The 22,244-nt window shown below is 38.8% G+C and overlaps 1 protein-coding gene across 1 annotated transcript in view; it reads right to left on the bottom strand.

Moving 5' to 3' along the window:
- Kcnh8 (potassium voltage-gated channel subfamily H member 8) overlaps positions 1-22,244 on the bottom strand; it is a 365,508-nt gene that overhangs the window by 56,878 nt on the left and 286,386 nt on the right. Inside the window, exons 8-10 of the mRNA XM_028766666.1 lie at positions 18,931-19,128; positions 5,502-5,701; positions 3,859-4,108 (exon numbers count right to left, since the gene is read on the bottom strand). Of these exons, the coding sequence (XP_028622499.1) occupies positions 3,859-4,108; positions 5,502-5,701; positions 18,931-19,128 (648 nt within the window). The remainder of the gene's footprint in view (positions 1-3,858; positions 4,109-5,501; positions 5,702-18,930; positions 19,129-22,244) is intronic.

Below are 22,244 nucleotides of genomic sequence, written 5' to 3' on the forward strand. Positions count from 1 at the left end.
ATATAATATAATATAATATAATATAATATAATATAATATAATATAATATAATATAATATAATATAATATAATGATATAATATAATGATATAATATAATATAATATAAAATTATATAATATAATATATATATTTCTTCACAACTGAAAAAGTTTCATATTCATTTTCTCATTTTTCACAGAAGTCTGTTTTAAGAACTTCCTATGTTTAACAATAATGTGCACACTGTAATTTTCCCTTCTTTCCCCTCCTCAATCTCTACAGTTTCCTGTTAAGGCATGAAATGTATCAAGGAAGAGGAAACATAGTTTCAGTTTCAGCAAGTAGTTAGTATCTAACCCAGCACATTGATACACAACAAAGTGACCATAGTTGTCAGCAATTTCAGTTAGAGTATAGAGAGGTAATAGACTAAGTACCCAGGAAATTATAATTCAATCATTGGCACCTAGTATTTCTCGACATCCTAATCAGGAGATCTAATTCTTTTAACATCCGGGGATCTCAGGAAATTAGTAACCTGAGTCAGGTCCTCATCCTTGCTTGGCTCACCTCTGAATGTTCCTATTAAGTCTTGGAACCAATGATCGAGCAAAACCATTTAAACATTGTGACAATCATCTAGCTGTTTTTTGGAATGGGTTGGTGGGAAACTTGTTATCAGAACCAAGTTCCTATCACAGGAGAGAACATCTGGATGTTAGCTGAATTATCCAGACGAGGCCCTTGTCTTGCCTCAATCACATCACCATTATTAACTGCGCGAATATTCCCACATGTGGGAACCCAACTCCTCAGGCCTTGCAATAAGGAAAGCAGCCTGCATTACATTCCTGCGCCTTTCCCAGCAGAGGCTTGGCCACTGCAAGAATACCACCAACACATCGCTAAATTTGGCACCTTGGAAGGAATTCCAGTTTTACTTTTGGATTCAGTGAACGTTTATGGAGCATGCGCGATGGTGTTCAGTCTCACACTGAGCTCTGACTAGACGATCTAGCCTCAGTAACTGCCCTGTGGATTCCTCCTTTCTTTTGTTGATATTCCTGAACTAGTCTCTTAACTACTCCAGGTCTCAGTATCCTTATTTCTGAAAGAAAATGATTTCTCTGCTTCCTATAGATCATGGGTAGTCTTCATGTTTGCAGAACTGGTTCGTCTTTGAGGATTAGGAACAATAACTAAAAAGAATGTTAAATTCCACAGAGGCAGATAAATACCATTTGTCAAGACACCAGTTATCATGCATGGCCATATTCTTTCAAACCAATGGAAAAAATAGTGGGAAGCACAGTAAAGTAAAAGATGAAAAGATTCTATCTTCGTGACAAATTCTCATGGCAACTCTCTCCATGCAACAGATCTGGAAACACTCTTATGTGTTGATTGGGAGATGGTATTGCTTGAGTTGGGACATGAACACTTCTTTCTCACAAGACCACTGATTCATTTTAGTAGCGGAATGAACTCCCGGCAGGTAACTAGAGACCAAATTGAAGCTAGGTTAAATCAGCCATATGGTTAAATCAGCCACATGAAATAATATTGTGAAGACAGTTACATCATTCCATTGACATGGTAACCTTGGACCTTCACTTGTGTGTGGCCCCAGTAATGTAATAGAGTTTAGAATGATCATGGGAAAAACTGAATTTACACCACTTAGATATCTATGTATGATTGGCGCAAAGAAGGGAAATACCATCATAAAGCCACAATTTATGGAGAAATTTGGGCCAGGAGCAAAGCAGCAGTGGAGTAAATCTCTCATCAATAATTAATTATTTCATTATGAAAATTATTACAATGTTTTATAAGCTATAACAGTCACATAGAAACCATTACATTTGCACTTTTTTCCTCTAATGTAATGAATGATGTATTTGCCTTTCATTCCTAAAACTGTTGTTAGTTACTAAATTTGAAAATGGACAAGAATACAAAAAAGCCTAATAATTTTAAATGGAGTGTTATATCAGCTTGAATGTATGTCATATCACATGGTTCTGATAAAGTGGCAGATGCTCTCTCAAAGGGAGGCCGTATCAGTAGGAAAATCATCAGTCTATAAAAGTTGCAACGGTGCTAGGGAAATCCACTGGAAAATATGTAAGTAATGTTTTGGAAGTAAGTTAGAAATAATTGTCAATTCTAAGCCAGAATTACAAACTGGTAGAACGACTCTCCTTTACCATTGCAAACTGAGAAGACAGAGGGACTGTTTTAGCATCTTCTGCACTTATAGTAAGGAAAACATCACTGGGTGTATCTGAAACGGAAGTCCCACCTTTCCTCTGTTAGAGAAACTGAAGTCCACACGAAGCAGTGAAAGCCACAGCGCCTGCCAGCACTCAGCCTCCAGATCCTCCCCTTTAGTTGAGGCAGCCACACTGCCACAGTCTCTTATCAATGCTCTAACACAATGCAGCTAAGCTATGAAAAGCAACAGAAATTTATTTCTGATGATCTGGAGCTTTGCCAGGTCCCATGTCTAATAAGGACCAACTTTCTATTTCTTACCTGTTGACTTATCATTGTGATATCATGGCAGAAAAAAAACAGGTGGCTGGATGAATTTCTTTATAAACCCATTTTGGAAGGTATTGACCACATCCTAGGTTCCCACCTCCTAATTTCATCTTGCAAAGGAACTGATTTCAGAAGTTGAATTTAGAAGGCACGTGCAGAATTTAACAAGATTTCAAGACACGATTGTGGAACTAAGATAGCATTTCATACTAGGGACTCAACATTTACCACTTCTCTCTACTTAAATATAACCTATCCTCAAGCTTACCACCTTAGTAGCAGTGTTAACATAAAATGACATGTATTCCTGAGACAAGAAGGAACAGTGTTCTCCCATCCAGAATTTAGAATAGTACTGGGGAAACAGAAAATCCATTTACATCTTTGTCTACAGTCTGCGAAGGTTTAAATGTCCCACGTGTCAAAATACTTTGCAAACATTTGTCACAGATCACTTCCTTAGAAAAACAGAATGATAATTACTGCATTAATCATTTACTGACATGATTCCAGACATTGGTATAAAACATTGATTTTTACAACATACTCTGGATCCATCTGATGCTTACCCCTCTCCACCACCCTGGGTGAATTTTCTATTTTGTCATTTTCTTAAGTTGAATCTCTACAAGGGCAAATTTTCTAGCAATTTCTGTTCTGCCACACTTTTAGTGCTTAGACCTGTGTGCAATAATGATTGGTTATATAAACAAATGAGAACGAGCTTGAAAAGAACTCAGATAAAATTGGGAGAGGAAGTTTTCTATATTAGCCCACATACTATCTTCTGCCAGCTTCTCTTTATATTTCAGAGAAAAATAATTGTGTCTAGTATTTGAAGTCAACATCATGGCATAGAGGTTTTTTTTTTGAGGAATTAAAAGGAGGCTGTTTCACCTTTGCAGTACTAGGTTAATGGTAGTCATCAAGTCTTTCTCAAAGTTAAAATCATTTTTGCTCTCTTTCTGGCACAGATAAAACATAGTTATAATGTTCTTTGTACTGGTTCTCCACAAAATATAGAAAATTCTCCATGAAAGCAGAGCTGCTGTTTCTTCCATAGGACACAGTATGAGTTGAGAGTAGAAGTCGGAAAGACTTATACTGTGTATGGAATCTGGGTATCATTGTAAAGTGATAATATTTATACTCCCTGAACTTTGTATAGGAATAATGATATGCTGCGTATAACATTTAGGTAAACTGAATCCAATATGGAGTCCATATCTTTATCTAATTTGCCAACTCCTGTTAACATCTTCTCCTTCCCTACTTTATATTCTTTATACTCTAGAATAACATTTCAGAGAAACATTTCAGCCGAAACCTACCTAGAATAGCCAACACCATGCTGTCTTTAAGAACCTCCATAGAGCCTGAGCACACAAAGTAGATGGCTTGCAAAGCATCTCCCTGGCGTAGCAGATACTCTCCTGGAGCACAAAATGAGGTTTTAATATGGAGAGACAGAGACCTGAGGCAGCCCCGGCTGGCACACTCAAACAGGGACAGCTGTAAGATCTCTTTGTTCAGATGCATTGTGATGTCAGAGCGCAGTTCATCTGGAAAGTCTTTCAAAAGCTGTTGGGATAAAGGGAAGGAGAAAGGAAATTTGGATGAGTCAGGTCTACTCAATGAGTTTGCAAGATATCATCAGTACTCTTCATCCTCTGGTGAACTGCATTATATAAGAGTAAGCTGTTATAGTCTCTGAGACTTCCTCTGTACAATCTCCAGGGCTTTGTAGTGACTGTGACCATAGTTATGTATCACAGAATAATCAGCTGATAATAAATCTGAAGCAGTTTTAAACATTTCTAACATATCCTGGTAGAAAAGCTTCCAACACATTCATCAAGTCTCCTATTGGGATAGATATAGGAACTTGGACACACTGTACTTTGTTAATGTGTCATGATATATACAGAGATAATATTATCACTCTCATAATTTTGATAACTAGGTTTCAAACATGAGAGAAAAATAAGGGATTTGTCTTATAGAGTCTCGCTTGTCTCACTTAATATATTGTTCTCTAGTTCTATCCGTTCATGTCCCCCAAATGTCATGATTTTATTTTTCTCTATGGTAAATAAAATTTGATTGAGAAGTTTGAGGAGTACAGTGCAAGATGAAGATAAATAAAAACACAGAATGTCTAAAGCATTCATTGTCTAAATGTCATTGCATTATAAGTTAACTCAAAGAATAGTTGATTACATAGTTACTGAGTTGTTTAACGTGTTGGTGGACTAGTTGGTTGATCTATACAGTGTGTTACACAGTGGCTATTTGGGTTTTTTTCTTGATTTCTAAAGATATCATTTTGCCTATATTTTGTTTCTTTTATTTTAAACTGTGGATCAGTGTGACCAGTTTACATTGAGTATTCACCCAACATTATGACATTAAATTGTCATAAGGATGAATCCTTTAAAAAGCACAATGAAAATGAAAATTGTAGCAAATTGCTATGAAACTCTGACATCACAGAGTGGCATAGTGAAGACATCAGTCGTGATGCATAAAGAAAGGTAGGTTGCCAACCAGGCAGCATACAGGAGCTGGTCAGAGACCCTGACTCATATACAGCAGAGGAATACCTGGTCTGGCCTCAGGGCGAGAGGACACTCATAACACTTGAGAGATACTTGAGGCCCCATGGAGTGGGGCAGCCTGGTGGGGGAGGGGGACATCCTCTTGGAGACATGCGTTAGAAGAATGGGATGAGGAACTGTGGGAGGGTGTACCAGGAGGGGGACAATGACTGAATGACTAGACTGTAAAATATAAAACTACTACTACTACTGCTGCTGAAAGAAAGGTGGGTTGTAGCCCATGAGGGATAAAAGACAACGAGATAAAGATACTGGTAACACTGTCCCTCTCTTTTGCCTGTATTAGAACATCTTACTTTTATGTGATAAGTGTATGCTTTTTGCCTGAAAATGTCAACATAAGAAATGAACATTACCTCATTTGAATCTATTCCATTGTTGACCGACCAAGTTGTCTGAAAGTACTCAAGCATCCTCTGCTTGAGTTGCTGGGGCAAGTGATGCACACGGATGAAGTCCTTTAGGTCCTTGGTTCTAGTGTGGTACAGACTCCATCTAGAGTACATTCTCTGTATGATAGCAGTCACGTTCCCAAATACCAAGGCATGCATCAGGGCTAGAGAGCACAACAGAACACAGGCAAGTAAGGAAGAGTACCCTTTTACATATAAGTCTATTTCATAGATGGGTTAGAGTAAATCATGTTTATTTGGCCATACTGATATGATTCCATTCCTAGGAGCATAGGAGTACAACCCCTCAGTCATAAGGTGCATCCAGAAGCAGTCATGTTACCTCCACATGGCTTGATGAAAGTAACAATAGCTTTAACAACAACAACAACAACAACAACAACAACATGTGAAATAGCTTCTTTGATACACATGTATCTTTTAGTTGCCCTTCTGTTTCTGAAAATCTTTCTTTTGAACTTTATCAACATAAAGATTATTTTAGTAGTTACATATACTTTAATAGGATTCAATTCTCTCAATAGTTCCATAAGATAGGCTACACATTTACAGTTAGCAATTATTCTACTACACTAGCAGGTCTATTTTAAGAACAAACCTAATTATCATAACTGGGTAGCTACTGTTATAATTTTAGTCTCACAGAGCAAATTCATCACATTAAGGACTTGGAATACAGCTCAGTGGCGTAGCACTTGAGCACTTGCTGAACTCATTTATGACCATGAACCAAAAGGTAAGTAAATAAAAATAGTTACAGAATATTAATAAATGATGTGTTTACATTAATATTAATATTACGACACTTGTTACAAATTTGATGATTCTCTGAGAAGTGGGAGGCTGGGGTGATAAGTTCAATTCTCTTCTGCACTTCAGCTTTGCAAGTACTTTAATCTTAAGGGAGACACTCAAAATTTGAGAACTAGACAGACATAGAAGAATGTGTTGAAACACAGATGCTTGTTGTAGCGTCACTATCACTGTCCTAGTAAATCAGTGGTCCTCTGTTTCAGTGAGGTTTCTCACTTAGTTGGCACTCTTTTGTTTTCATTTGTGTTCTTATGATAAAACATCTTCTTCAAAAGCAATTTAGGCAAGAAATGAATTCACTTAAGCTTAAAAATCCTAAATAATAGTTCATCTTTGTGGGGGAAATTAAGGCAGTTAGTCACATGACATCCACAGTTGAGAGCACAGAGTAGTAGATACATATATCCTTGCTTCATTTCTGCACCCCTTACAGAGTTCAGAATCCCCAGCCTAGGGAATGGTTCAATGTGGGCTAGATCTTCCCACATTGATTAACAAATCCCCCACGTATGTGTTTACAACCCAGTCGTATCTAGTCTCATTTGAGACTCTTCCCAGATGACTCTGGGTTGTCATGTTGACAATGAAAGCTGACCATCAGAGTACCCAGATTAGGAAAAAAAACTTCACCAACCCTACATCTGGTAGAGGGTTAATATACAAACCATTTAAAGAATTCAAGAAGTTAACTTCCAAAAAACCAAATAACCTGATTAAAAAACTGGGTACAGAGCCAAATGGAGAATTCACAACCAGGAATCTTTAATGTCAGAGAAGCACTTAAAGAAACATTCAAAGTCCTTAGTCATCAAGGAAATGCAAATCAAAACGATCCTGAGATTCCACCTTATAGCAATCAGAATGTCTAAGATCAAAAACTCAAGTGACAGCAAATGCTGACTGGCAAGGATACGGAGAAAGATGAACACTCCTACATAGATGGTGGGATTTCAAACTGGTACAACCACTCTGGAAATCAATCTGGAGGTTCCTCAAAAATTTGGAAATAGTTCTACCTGAAGACCTAGCTATACCACTTCTGGGCATATACTGAAAAGATGTTCCACCATCTCACAAGGACAGTTGCTCAACTATGTTCATAGCAGCCATATTTGTAATAGCCAGAAACTGGAAACAACCCAGATATCCCTCAACTGAAGAGTGGATAAAGAAAATGTAGTTCATTTACACAACAGAATACTATTCAGCTATTAAAAACAAAGACATCATGATTTTTTCAGGCAAATAGATGAAACTAGGAAATATCATCCTGAGTGTGGCAACCCACACCCCAAAGGACATGCATAGTATGTACTCACTGATAAGTGGATATTAGCCAAAAAATACAGAATACCTAGGATACAACCCACAGACTGTAAGAAGTTTAACAAGCAGAGAGGCTGAAGTGAGGATGCTTCAATCCCTCTTAGAAGGGGAACAAAATAAGCATGGGAGGCAGAGGGAGGGAGGGAGCTGAGTGGGAGAAGAGGGAAGGGGAAAGGGAGGAGAAGGATCAAGTATCGCACTGGGCATGGACAGCATAGAAGCCCAGAGGGCCAGGAGGATGAATGGAAATATGCAGCCTCTGAGGATGGCAGGTGGAGTCCTCTAGAAAATACCAGAGACCTGGGAGTTAAGAGACTCTCATGACTCAATAGGGTGACCTTAGCCAAAATGTCCAACAGTAGGAAGAGGGAACTCCCTAAGAGTTGTCCTCCAGTAGATAGATAGGGCCTCAAGTGGAGGGATGGGGTTACCAAACCACAGTCAAAAATTTGAACCAGAATTGCTCCTGTCTAAAAGAACTATAGGGACAAAAATGGAAAAGAGACTGAAAGAAAGACAGTCCAGTGACAAGTCCAATTTAGGATCCATCTCATGGGTGTGCACCAAGGCCTGACACTATTACTATGATGTGCTTACAGACAGGAGCCTAGCATGACTGTCCTCTGAGAGGTCCTACCAGCAGCTGACTGAGACAAATGCAGATAATTACTCCCAACCATTGGACTAAAGTCTGGGACTCCTATGGTTGAAGTAAAGGAAGAAGAACCCATAGGAAGGCCAGCAGTCTCAACTAACCTGGACCCCTGGGAACTCCCAGAGACTGAGTCACCAACCAGGCAGTATACATTGGCTGGTCTGAGATCCCCAGATCATATATAGCAGAGGACTGCCTGATCTGGCCTCAGTGAGAGAAAATAAGCCTAATCCTCGAGAGACTTGAGGCCCCGGGGAAGGGGAATACCTTGGGAGAGTACCTTCTCAGAGGCAAAAGGTAGGAGGAATGGGATGAAGAACTGTGAGAGGGATGATCAGGAGTAGGGACAATGGCTGTAATCCAAAAACAAAACAAAAACAAAAACAAAAAAACAAAAACCAATAACCAAACCAAACCAAACCAAACCAACCAACCAACCAACCAACCAACCAACCAACCAATCAACCAACCAACCAACCAAAACCCAACAAAAAACAGCAACAGAAAACTACTACTGGTGTTTGACAAGGTGAAAATGTTTGTTTTCCACAACCATGGGGTTAATGGGAGAGGGGATGAAAAGGGTTGTTTCTGGTAAAGAGAATCAGAATTAGAGGACTGGACTTGCCAACTAGGAGATTTCTGTTTTTGGAAATAGTTGGCAACAAGGCAGAAAAGACACTTGTAGGATTTTGAATTTCATAGTAGTTACCAGAATGCAGTGAGAATGGCTCATGTACATACCAATAGATAACCCAAGAAGACTTGGCTTTACCTAAGATTATGAAAATAAAAGATGGAAGAGAGCCTGGATGTCTCATGCCCATGGGCAGATCCACTCATAATGGCATCAGATTTGATCCCAGATCCCTAACCTGGAATAGGACAACAGGTGAGAATAGAAGCTCATGAGTCCTGTAAAATCTCTGGTTTAAGTAGTTTTTTCCTTAAAAGGATCTAAAACATTAATAGTTTGTCTAGGAGGACCTATCAAAAGGTCTTGGTACTAAAATGTCAGTGCAGGAAGAATAACAGTAGAAGTTCCTTAGCACCAAGCTACATACAGTCCAAACATATAAATACACAAACAAAATATTTCAGGACAGCCCCTGTTCAATGTATTTTTTGTCCCATAGTCACCAGAAGTTGTCAATTGCCAACATATAAATTTTATTTTAATTTAATATTAAAATTAAAATTCTGTAGTAAGTCATATATCATAATTTTTTATAGACTAATGGCTTCCATGCCTATAAAATCATATTCTAAGAACAATATCTTACTTGCAAAAGTTACTTAGAGTTAAATTTGGAACCTATTTTCAGGAGGTAATATAATACTGCATAAATGATAGAGGCTTCAGAATCAGACAAATCTAGGTTTGAATCCTTGCTTTCCTCTTCCTCACTGTGAGAACTTACCAAGCTAAATCTCTTTATATGGTCACATTTTCCTTATACATTAGACAGGCTATTATCTCATTTGTAGGGCTGTTCTAAGCTATAATTCTGAGCTGAGTATCTCAATCTGTGTGTAAGAATCTAGTATATGGGTGAAGCAGTAGTAAACTTTTCTCTTGAAAATGCGAAGTATCACAAATGTCATTGCACTCTGGGAAAAGGGTGTACAGTTTTTCTGCTAGATCTTCAAGAGGTACATCACTCTTGGTAGAAATCACTTCTTGATGCAAGAATCAAGAAATATTCAACTGGTGCCTGCTGTACACAAACACACATAAGAGAACAAAAGCAGGGTGCTTCCCTGTCCAAAAATATCTAAAGAAAAATTGAATATTTCTTAAGGGTAGTTTATTCTGTTATTTTACAAGCCCAACAACTCAGAGGCTTAAATATTTTAGTTGGAGAAACACACACACACACACACACACACACACACACACACACACACACACAGATACACAGAAAGAAAAAAAAACCAAAACCCTTTACTGAAGGAAAGAACTGATTGTGCTCTAAGTTAAAGAAATTAAACACAGATCTCAGGCTTTGCTAAGCTTATGGGCAAGGCTTGGAAGCTCTGCCGTCTTTAACTGTGTGTAGTAGCATTCTTCCAGAGAATAAATTGAGTACAGAGAATAAACCTATTTCATTTATTCTAACACTCCTTTTCTTAATTACGTGTATGATTTTAACTTTGCTTTGCTTAATTATAATGTGTAAAGCACTTAAACTGAGAGAAGTAATGTGTTCAGACCGTTTAGCATCCTAATTGTACATTACCAATAAAATAAATTACTGGATTAATTGTAGCATTCATAAGTGTTGTTGGAAGGAACTCATCTGTCTGAGTCACCACAATTTCAAACTCTTATTTCTGCATAGGAAACCACCTCTAAATTAATAAGTTAGAATAAAACCCCAGCTCTCATATTATGATGGCCTTTCCCCACTGATGCTTATCCTGTGTATATGTGAGTTTTTTCTTTCTTTCTTTGTGTGTGTGTGTATTTTCCTCCAAGTAAAATATTTAAGCCTCTGAGCTGTTGAGCTTGTGAAAAAACATGGAATAAACTACTCTTAAGAAATATTTTCTTTAGATATTTTGAGACATATACATATGCATATGTATGCATACACATACACATTCACATATAATTATTGAATGTTAGACCTGCTGAGTATGTTGGAGGCTCTTTTCCTTTGTGTGGGAGTTTTGCATAAAATCTTACAAATAAAACTTTCCAAGTGTGGTCTCAGGAGAAAGTAAACAGATCTCAGATGAAAAGAAAACCACAGTGTAGCCTGGATCTAGCTTTTGCCTTTGATTTCTTCTCCTCTCCGGTCCATGACTCTAGGTCATTCCCTGAACATGGGCACCATTGCTTTTCCACACTGGGTAACAGTTGTAACAGCCATTGTGCTGTGGTTGTAGTATGTATAAGAGCTCCTTTCTTTTAATAGGAAAGAAGATGAAGACCAGAGCTCAACTTTTGAGTAACCTTGTTGTTCTTGTTTTTTCTCCCACCTCCTAATTAACCTGGAATTTTCCATTTTCCATTTTCAACTGTATACTGGGTTGTAGATGTCAGAATTAGAATGATGTATTTTTTCCATTAAATTACTTATTTATTCACTTTCTATCCCTATCACACCTCTTCCCAGTCTCCTTCTCACATGGTCTTTCCTTCTGTCCCTCCCTCCCCCTCATCTCTGAGAAGGGTGAGGTCCTCTGGGGTATCAATGAAACTGCAGGACTAGGTACTTCCTCTCCAACTGAGACCAGGCAAGACAGCCCAGTTAGGGAGACAGGATCCACAGGCAGGCAACAGAGTCAGGGTAAGCCCCTGGTACAGTTGGGGGACCTTTATGAAGACCAAGATGCCCTCATATATGCAGCAGAAAAGAATTTCTTAAAGGATGAATTCAGATATTGCAAATGTCTTAAAAATGACCTGAATTTAGAGGGTTATATCTAGGTTCAATTTGGGTTGGGAGCCCCAAAAGAAGTGTAAAAATCATGTTCCATTGAAACTAGTCTTGCCTCAATGATGAGCCATCTGACCATCAAGGCCCATCAGCGGAAGCAAACTTAACTGATGACTTCAGGTAGTTAGTATTACGTTTTAAAGAAAGACATTCAAAGATAGGAAAAATTATCTCTGTATATTATTTAGTGTCAACAATGATATAGGTAGCTTTATTAATTATTTTAGAAAAAATATCCCTTGAAAATCTCCATTTTTGGTTATTATGAATTTTTGTGTATCCATCAGGGTCTTTAAAAGTTTGTATTACAACAGAAAGCCAGTTTTAAAGAAGCTGGTGATCTGCTTGAACGCCCTGTCTATCACTAAGCTGTGAGCTTGAAAGGCAACATTTGTTCTTAGTCATCTTTGTCTCCCAGCCGTCTAGCATGCTTGGCATCATTCCCATGAAGTGTAAATATTTATCTGAGCTAAATGAGGCAGTTGCAGTTCTGTAGTATCTTCTTTATAGTTTTGTAACTTTAAACAAGAAGCTTAAAAATTTGTATTCACTGACTCAGAAAATTCATGCCCATTTCCCTTGGCAAAAGGAGACATTCAAAATGGCTTTTATTAGGTCTTGGTAGTTATCTTCTACCCGTTGGACAATGAGACTGTCTCCTATGACTTGAATCAATTCTGTTAACACAAATTAAAAACAAACTAATAAAATAAGAATTTGGCTCAGTTCCCTTCTCATTCTCACTTGATAGCTACACTTTTTTTTTTTTAGCTTGCCTGCCTTCTTAAGTTTACAAAGCAACACACACACACAAACACACACACGAGAAAGAGAGAGAAAGAGAGAGAGAGAGAGAGAGAGAGAGAGAGAGAGAGAGAGAGAGAGAGAGACAGAGACGAGACAGAGAGACAGAGCAGAATGTTGAATGAATAACTCAATGAGATTTCCCAAAGTGATCACAAATATGGAATGATCTTTCATATCAATAACCCAGATATTAATGGCATCCTGGAAGGCTTGTGGCTTTCAGAGCCACCAATTACCTTTCTCACCAAAGGTGGCTACAGTCACAAATCACGCACATTGCAACCAATAAGCTAGTATACTTTTGAATTTTCTCTATACAGAATCATACAGGGTGTACTCATTTTTGAGCTTAGAATTCTCAGCTCTGCATTGAGTTTGTGTCTCATTTATACATTTGCAGGCCATGGTTCATCTTTATCCTGGTATAGTTCTCAGAGAGATAACTCTCAAAAATTACTTGTTTATTCTGTTAATGGCATTATTCTCTCAGCCTGTTATTACCTGCTGGAGATTCTGAAAATAACTCTTCTCCATGTAGTCTCTCTCTCTCTCTCTCTCTCTCTCTCTCTCTCTCTCTCTCTTTCTCTCCTCTCTCTCTCTCTCTGTCTTTCTCTCTCTCTGTCTCTCTCTCTGTCTGTCTCTGTCTCTGTATTTCTCCCCCTCTCCCTCCATCCCTCTCTCCCTCTCTTCCTCCCTCCCTGCATCTCTTTCCTTCTCTCCCTCCATGACTTCTTCCCCCTCTCCTTCTGCTCCCCAACAGGATCTTGGCACCATGGTGTTCTGATTCATTGACACAAAGTAATGGAATCTATGACAATGTATTGAAACCCAAGAAGTCAAGATGCAAGTAGCACACATGTACAAACATAAACATGTATACAAATGTGCACAATGCATTCTCAGTCACAAACGCATATACTAACAGTTCTACTGGATATATATAAGGAGGGGAATCATTGGATCACTGAGTACAAATGTATGTATATCTGATGGATGTTGATAACTTGATAACATTATTGCTTATTGGATAGAAATGCCCTTAACAGCACAGGAAGGCCAAAACATAGATTATCTCTCAAAGCTCAGAGGAAGTGTTTTCAAGCATGCAGTTCTCCTGAGTGCAAACGTGGTGTCTGCTTCTGGTTTTAGTTTACGTCTACATAAATGATACTAAGTAGTATTTTTGTAAGTCTATTGTATATTCAAATACTCAAAATCTTTTCTTGAAAGTGTTTTTCAAACGTGTTTTTAGACGGTTTTCAGTTTTCCCTTACCTGTAAAAAGTATACCAGAAAACTGCCTGGTAAATGTTTGCATGGTAAATGCTTGCAAATTAATTAGTTCTTGCAATTTACTCTTCAAGCTTCCAGCAATGTCTTCAGATAAGGAGACATGCTGCCGTTCAAATTATAATTATTTATACAGACAATGAGGTATCTACATCACATGCAAGAAACTTTTGCAGAATACATGTTCATGAGAATGTGCTCTCATGTTTTCTTATAGCTTATTCCTTCATGTTTTCCTCAAAATCCCATTTGGAATTAATTTTCATATTGTTTAGTAGGAGGGCCAGGTTACTTTTAACAAGTAGCTCTACACATTGGACTCAGCAACACTCACCTTTAAATTTTTTTTTTTTATCCACACACAGGCCTACCTGCTGTCAGGAAACACAGCACAGAGGACTTTCCCATCACCTATCACCACATGTGTGGACTATAGATACCTACAAGCTTGTTTGCTGCCATGCTACACAGCATGGGTAGAGGAGGTCACCTAGAGACCAGCCTGCAGTGGGAGCCACTAGAGTATTCAAGTATGCGGTAGACAGATGGGAGAGAAAGAGAAGTGGAACAGCTTGAGCATTATGAAGAGAGATGAAACTGGAGCTATGAGGGTGGAGAAGAATAACCTGTTGTGAGTAGCCAGCCTTGCCACCTGAGGCCATGTCTGAGTCTGTGGTCATGCAGCACCAAGAGTTGTTGTCCAAGGCTTATATTATCACTAAATAATATAGATGGGGCATCCCTGGTCTGCACAGTCACCTGGGACCACATAGAGTTTGGGGGCTGTACAAATAAGTCCCCACCCTTCATTGGCTGACATACTCTGGAGAACTGACCCCATCTCTCACTTTCAGTGCTATTCAAGGAGAGTGATCCCTGTACTTCACCTCATGAGCAGGGCTAGCCCTGATGGAGTGGGCACAGGAAAGTTGGCCTGAAGGCATGAGCATGGGAAAGCTGGTCCTGCCACTCAGCCATGAGGTGACTTGGACAAGGTTGTGATGTCCTCATCTGCCATTGCCCCTTGCCACCTGAGGGAGTCAGAAGAGCTGGCCCCAGCATCATGAGAGCTGGTGAGCTACCCCTGTCCCTCACTGGTTGTAGCACTGGGGAGAGCAGGTCCTGCATCTTTCCTGAGTAGTTCAGTGGAGCTGGCCTTCATAAGGAAGGCACAGGTAAGCTAGCCTTGAGGGTGTGAGAGAAAGAAAACTACCCTAGTTCCTCGCTGATTGCATAGCCTCAAGTGGGGAGCATAATGGAGCTGGATCTTGAGGTTTGGGTGCAGATGAGCCAGCCCTGTGGGCATGACAGCAGAAGAGGTGGCCCTGCCTCCTGACCCATAAGCATTGGGTGGCCTAGATGGACCAGTGCTAGAGAGCTCACTGCAGTGGTACAGATAAGTGAAATCTGGCAGGCTGACCAGGTCAGCTATTGCTCAAGCTTGTATCCAGGATTTTGAATTGGCACACCCCAAAATCTACATCATCTGTGAACTGACAGAGTGCATGAAAGGGCCGTCTTCCTGATCCAAAGCTGCAGGATTCCCATGACACAACAGGACAATAACAAGATAACCAGGAGGAGTCCTGATGAGGATCCAACTTTGATGGTGTGACAGAACCCAAAGACATTAGACCAGACCAGTGACTCATTGTAATGAACATTTGCAACTAAGGATGAGTGGACTAAAGTGTAAACTATGGGACACACTGTGACAGATTACATCCTTCACAATGAGATGTATTCTATACTTTGTTTTGTTTGTTTTCGTCTATTTTTTCTTTCGAGGGTGAAGGTTTCAAAGGCAAAGGGTAGATAAATATGAGGGGATGGGCAGATTAGTGAGACTGGGGCACATGATATGAAAGTCACAAAAAAAATCAATAACATTTTTAAAAAGAAAAACGTTGTATGTATGTATGTATGTATGTATTTATGGCATGTGTGTATGTCTGTGCGTGTGCATGCATATGTGTATCGGGCTGTAGAAGACATCCTGGGGTGTTTGGCCACACCTCCAGAACCCAGAGACCAAACACGCAGTCTCATCTCCATTTCACTTGTATGGTCAGTCACGTAAGGCACAGGTAGAGGGCGTGACTAACAGGCCTCTGCCTCGAGATTTACATATTAATGAATTACCTAAAGGCCAGGAGGCATAGCTAACTAAGTTTTCCCCTCCCTAGCCCCTCCTCTTTCCTGCTCCCCATATAAGAAAGCTCCTTCTGGCATTTGGTGGGGGCACACATCATCTAGATACAACTTCCACAGCATGACCAATAAAACTTCCATCTCTTCGATTCCACGGGTCTCCTGGAAACTTTGGACTTCCTTGCGTAAGTGGGAAACCAGCCTGTGGGAAAAGCCTCTCTGCTCTCCCACCTCAGCAGCCAGTGGGACTCCCTTTCCCTTTAGCAGTGGTCTGCGGGACTCCCTCCCCTGCCGTTGTGCATGCGAGTTCTTAACCATCATATGTGTATGTATGTATTTGTATGTATATGTGAGTGTGCGTATGAATGCACCATGGGACATGAGTGAATGTCAGAGACAACTTGTCGGAGCCAGTTCTTCAATCCTCCATGTGGGTTCCAAGAATTGAACTCCAGTTGTCAGTCTTGGCAACAAGCATCTATTTTCTGGTTCCCAATAATATTTATTGACCATGCAAACATCCTTGAATTATAGTCTAGAGTCAGTCACATCAAAGCTGAAGTGGTCATGCAGATTTGCGCTTCATTCTAAACCCCCTTCTATGCCATCATCTTTCTGGTCGGCTCTTCACCCGACATTGTATTTTCTTAATAACTGTAACTTCACAATACGCTCTGTATTTTGAATGCAGCTTTTCTGATTTTGTATCTCTTCATGCTTTGCTTTGGGTACTTTCGGTTCTGATTCCCATTGCTTTTTTATAAACACCTGCCCATTCTCAAGCACACAGACACACAGCTGGTTTGACTCCTGTCACAGAGATCACATACCGGGTAAAACTGGTATCTTTACAACATTGAAATGTACTACTTTGTGTACCTTCCAACAACTTTAAACCATTTGTAAAATTTTTCACTAGTGCTTTGTAGTTTTCTGTGTAGTTTTGTAGAATTCTAGTTAAAATGTTTTCTACATATTTGAAGTTTCTGTATTATTTTGCATTTTGCTTTGTGATTATATGTTACTAATAGATGCACATACGTTTGATCTTTTCACACTGGCTTTACTATTAACTTACAAACTCTAACAGCTATCTGAACCCTTTGAATTAGTTTTTTTAATCGGTGCTTTTAAAGGTTTTTGCAGGCTTTTCTTGGTATGAAATTTTAAACATTTTGGCTTAACATTTTTACTTTGCAGCCTAAAATATTCTTTCTCTATATAAATTATGTTTACACTCCATAATTATAGGTACTTATATTGAATATATATATGGATATCAAAATGGGATACTATTTATATTTTTACAAAAAATTGTCAGGTCTTAGTGAGTCTCAGCATTTAAATTCTTCAGTTTTTTATGGCCTTTAGTCTAATGGGATATTAATAATCTGTCTTTCATAGTGCTGTGAGAATTACATGAATAAAGTGCTTTATATTGTAAGTTTTTATAATTAGTTCTCAATGATGTGCAAGTAATTTCTTAATTAGGAGATACTAAATTAACACATCATTTCCTTTAGCCCAGGGTAAATCTCACAATACTATACCTGCAAATCTAAATGGAAAGCTTTAAGAAATGAAACCTACTTAGGTCATTTAGCATGAGAGGAATGTTGCTGTTGTTTCCACCCGCTGTTACGTCACCTCAAGTCCCAAGGCCAGTTACACACTGCTTTTACAACAGGAAATTTGCTCAAAATATACTTAGCAAAGAATTTAACAAAGTAACATTATTAAATTATATCTCAAATGTTTTGGGTTTGTGGCCAGTAATAGCCCCCATGTTCAGGGAAGAGCAGGGATTAGGTGAATGATGCTTTGACAATTTCTGGTCAAGGATCATTTAATATGGTAGGTGGATCAATAGAGAGTATGCCTAGTTGTCTAGCAGCTTTCTCAAATGGCCAAATTAGCAGGCTTTTGCATTGAACATCTCACAAGATTTCCATCAGGAGAAGAAGAAACATTGGCAACATTAAATAAGTTTAGCTATGCTTACTTGCAAAGTGCTTGTCATTTTGTTAGGCAGAAAAATGGGCCATTGAGGAGCATGGGAATTACATAAATCATAGCACTGGGTGCAAAGCAGCCACCATGGGTTCTGGCAAGTTGTAGCTCTTTAGAAATGAGAATTCCTGTTCTCTGCTCTCTAGGCTGTTAGCACTTGGCATGGACCAAGAGCCTGTGAAATTGTTGTAGTCCCAGCATGCTGCTTCTGCAACTCTTTCCAAGGAGGACTGCAGAGGTTGGCTCTTCTCCCTTATTGCTTCTCAGCTTTCTCACTTGACTTGGCACCAGGCACTCCTTGCCTGGTACTGTCCAAATTCTAACTTGTGTTAGACTCTGGTTTTACTGTGTGGATGAAGACCTCTGTGCATGCCACATGCTGTCTATATCCTATACCTCTTTAACAGATACTTGGGCTTAGTACAGATGATGGGACATTTAAAACAAGGAAAAATGTAAATTACTTATTCTTTTGAGGTTTAATTATATTTTTAACCAATGAGACATTAAGCATTCAAAGTTTACTATGCTAGTATGAGTAAAATTTGGTAACAGTAACTTTGTTGGAAGTTTCTAGTGTATGACTATAATTCAGACTCAGGGAATTTCCAAGAGATAAATGTTACTTTAAAAAACAGTATTTGCCCTCCACAAATTAGCCTTTCATCTGCACAGGAGATGGACTTATCAGTACCACCATGGTCTCTGCTAATTTATGTATACATCAAAGTACTCCAAACTGGTTTCCTAACCAGTGTTTCTAGAATCTTCCACTATTGAATAAGTTACTGCTCTGTGTTTCAGAAATGAACAAAAATATGAGAGGGCGTCTGAAGACTCAGTTCCCTTTCTTGCATCTGAAAAGGGTTCTTTACCTCCAATCAGCATGGTGCAGATGGAGAAGATCTTCTCTGCGTCCGTGTTAGCAGACACATTCCCGAAGCCAACGCTCGTGAGGCTGCTGAGAGTAAAGTACAGGGCTGCAATATAGGCACTTCGGATGGATGGGCCCCCCAGTGTGTTGTTGCCATAGTATGGAGATTCCAGTCTCTTTCCCAGCTCATGAAGCCAACCTGTAATGGAGGGAAGAGGACAAGCTTTGGACTAAAAACTAAGTCTCAGTTTAGCTGGTATGAATATCTATATCTGAACAACTGAGGATGTGATAGTTTAATGGGGAAAAAGAGTTAAAAGGAAATTAAAGGCACATCATATATCGTTGCTCTAAAACCAGAACTACCGGTTTTTATTCATTGCAACACAAAATATGATGATTTCACGGTCTAAGTGATTGGTGGTTACAGAGGATGAAATAGAAATTAGCAACAATGACAAGCACGCGGTTCATGAAACTCATCTCAGTTCTCGTTTTTAAGGGACATAAGGGCAGAATGGCATTTTATTTTACTCCATTTACTTTGTCTGACACTGAAATGTAAAGTGTCTTTCCTATGATAGTCAGTCACTCCAAGGCTTGAGCTATACTCCATTCTTGAGTAAACATTAAACCCTGCATGATAAACAGCTTCATACAAATGGGCTTTACTCCTGTTTGGTAAAGACCTCTCTGTTTCATATTTCACTGATACTTAGTTACCTCCTAAGTCCCATGGTCTAAGTAGCTTAGATCATGTTGCTTTACTCAGAAGATCTTCCTAAAACTTCACTCTGTGTTAGGGAGAGCAGAAACCCTGTACATTTAAGTGATACTCGAACAGAATTTGATGCTCCACAACTGTTTTAGGACACAGTATAATTTTATCTAGGGGTTATGTCTTAAATATGTCTAGCTTATTATACTTCAATTATATTGTTATGAATTTATAAAAATGTATATTAATATAACACAAAGAACAGTATGTATAATACTGGTATCATCTACAATGGAAATACAACACAAGACCACTTTAAAATATTTTATTGACCTAGACAACTACCCAGGGCTAGTGAAGTCATGGTTCTTGGAAGAGAACCTATAACTGACACTTTACTAAACCAGCATAATCCCTACTTACTCTCTAAAAAATGAGTCCTTAACATACCTACAGATTAGTGTAGTACTCAACTCCTCATCAAAATATTCTTTGAAATAGTCATGACGCATTACAGAGAAACATAACCAATCAAAATGCTATTATAGAGGCCGCTCCCAATGGATATATCTACGATATAATGCCTGCACCTAAAGTTCAGGAATCATTGCAGAAGAGAGGGCAGAAAGATTCTATGAGTCAGAGGACTATGGAGTTTACTGTGAGACTGGGTCTTCTAGTAACGTCAGCAGTCCCAACAACATGACTGCCTAAAGATGAGCAGAACGAAGACAACAAGAGACATAACAAAGTGAACGGGGAAAGACAGCAAGACCCCAGTTCTACACAGAGAACTATGGGTGACTAAGCAATGCTGGAAGTAGGACAAAAAGTTATCTCTGGGGAAAAATCACAACAAATTGTCAGCCCTGAAAAATACACACACACCTAAGTAATGTTATACAAACTGAGCGGGTTGTATTTATGTATCTAAGAATGTATATGCACGTAACAACAGCTTAAAAAGGGAGTATAAAACTGAGAGAGTATAAACAGGAGTGTATGAGAGAATTTAGAGAGAGAAAAGGGAAGGGGAAATTATATAGGTACAATCTCAAAAATAAAAAAAAATACAGAAACAAAAAACATTTTAAAATCACAATTCTTAAAATCACAATTGGATAAATTAAAGGATTCGATAAGCATAAAATATTTTATTTGAGACACTTGCCATTTGAGATTTTGTATTTTATACTTTTCTTTGTGATAAGAATACAGGCTTCATATGACTTTGGAATAGCATTCACAAACCACCAATTAAAAGCACCTCGTTCAATTGTTGCCTAGAAAAAGATGGAATTCCAATACATTTCTTAAAGTAGTAATAAGACTTAAAACTTATAGTTTGTAGAACTGGGTTAGGTAATTAAAATGCAAATTTGAAGGAGCTGGAGGATTCCTTGGCAGCCAGGAGAAAAGCTTCTTGGGGAGTACCATTCTCGCATCCATATAACCAGAGAAGCCTTTTCCATCCTGTAGCTTGTAGAAAGGTCTCGGAAGGGCCTGGTGATCACCTTGCTGGGGGTCCCCCTCCAATCCCAGCTCAACATTTCCTGTTCAGCAGTTGGGGCAGGCAGAGAAATTGCCTTTGTAAAAATGTTCCCAGTCATCCCTAGACTACACTTTTTCTAATGAGGGCTCTTAAGCCAAGCTACAGCTGGGAAAGTGGCACAAGACTACATAGTCTACCCAGGTTCCACCCACTTTAACTGAATCAGAAGAGCTGTGGGTAGACTTTAAACACTCCTAACAGGATCCAATGTGAGAACTGGACTTGGAAGCATCACATTTTAAATGTTAGCAAGGCCCTGATGATGGCAGGGTTTAATGAAGGTCAATTTATGAACCGAATCATTAATAAATGTATAGCCAGTTATTTTTATGATAATGTGAGACCTAGGACAATATTGCTGTAGATATAACAATGTGTGAACATTTGGGAATCTGTGCTACTTCTCTATATAAAGTATAACAAAAGTATTCTTTTGATGAAAGAGAAGCAATAGGAAGTAAGGATGACATTGCTAATGTGTGGCCACTCACTCTGTCTAGAAAAAAATAAATGGAAATATGTTTCTAGATTGAAACACAGATCTCAATCTGGACTCTGATATTTATATGCTATGGAAACAGCTAATCTATTTTCTCATTTTAAACATTTGATCTAACCTGAGATATTGTATTCAGTTTCCATTAAATGAGATGTCACATGAAGAAAATAACCACCCCTTAGCTTGCTGATGCTTGGTATATAGTGTCTCATTTCACCATCTTTCTTCTCTTCAGCAGGAGAAGGAGGAATAAAAGTTGCTGGAACTTCCTCACTTGGAAAGCTGGTTGAAGCCTTCTGTCTGCAGAGAAGCAAGAACTTCAGCATATTTACAGTTCAAGGCCTTTTATCCCTTTTCAGGTGTGAACCTGCAATTTTCCTTCCTTCCTTCCTTCCTTCCTTCCTTCCTTCCTTCCTTCCTTCCTTCCTCCCTCCCTTCCTTCCTTCCTTCCTTCCTTTCTCCCTCCTTTTTCTTCCTTCCTTCCTTCCTTCCTTCCTTCCTTTCTTTCTTTCTTTCTTTCTTTCTTTCTTTCTTTCTTTCTTTCTT

The sequence above is a fragment of the Grammomys surdaster genome, unplaced genomic scaffold, assembly GCF_004785775.1.
Source record: "Grammomys surdaster isolate TR1022 unplaced genomic scaffold, NIH_TR_1.0 169, whole genome shotgun sequence".
In the NCBI taxonomy this organism is placed as follows: Eukaryota; Metazoa; Chordata; class Mammalia; order Rodentia; family Muridae; genus Grammomys; species Grammomys surdaster.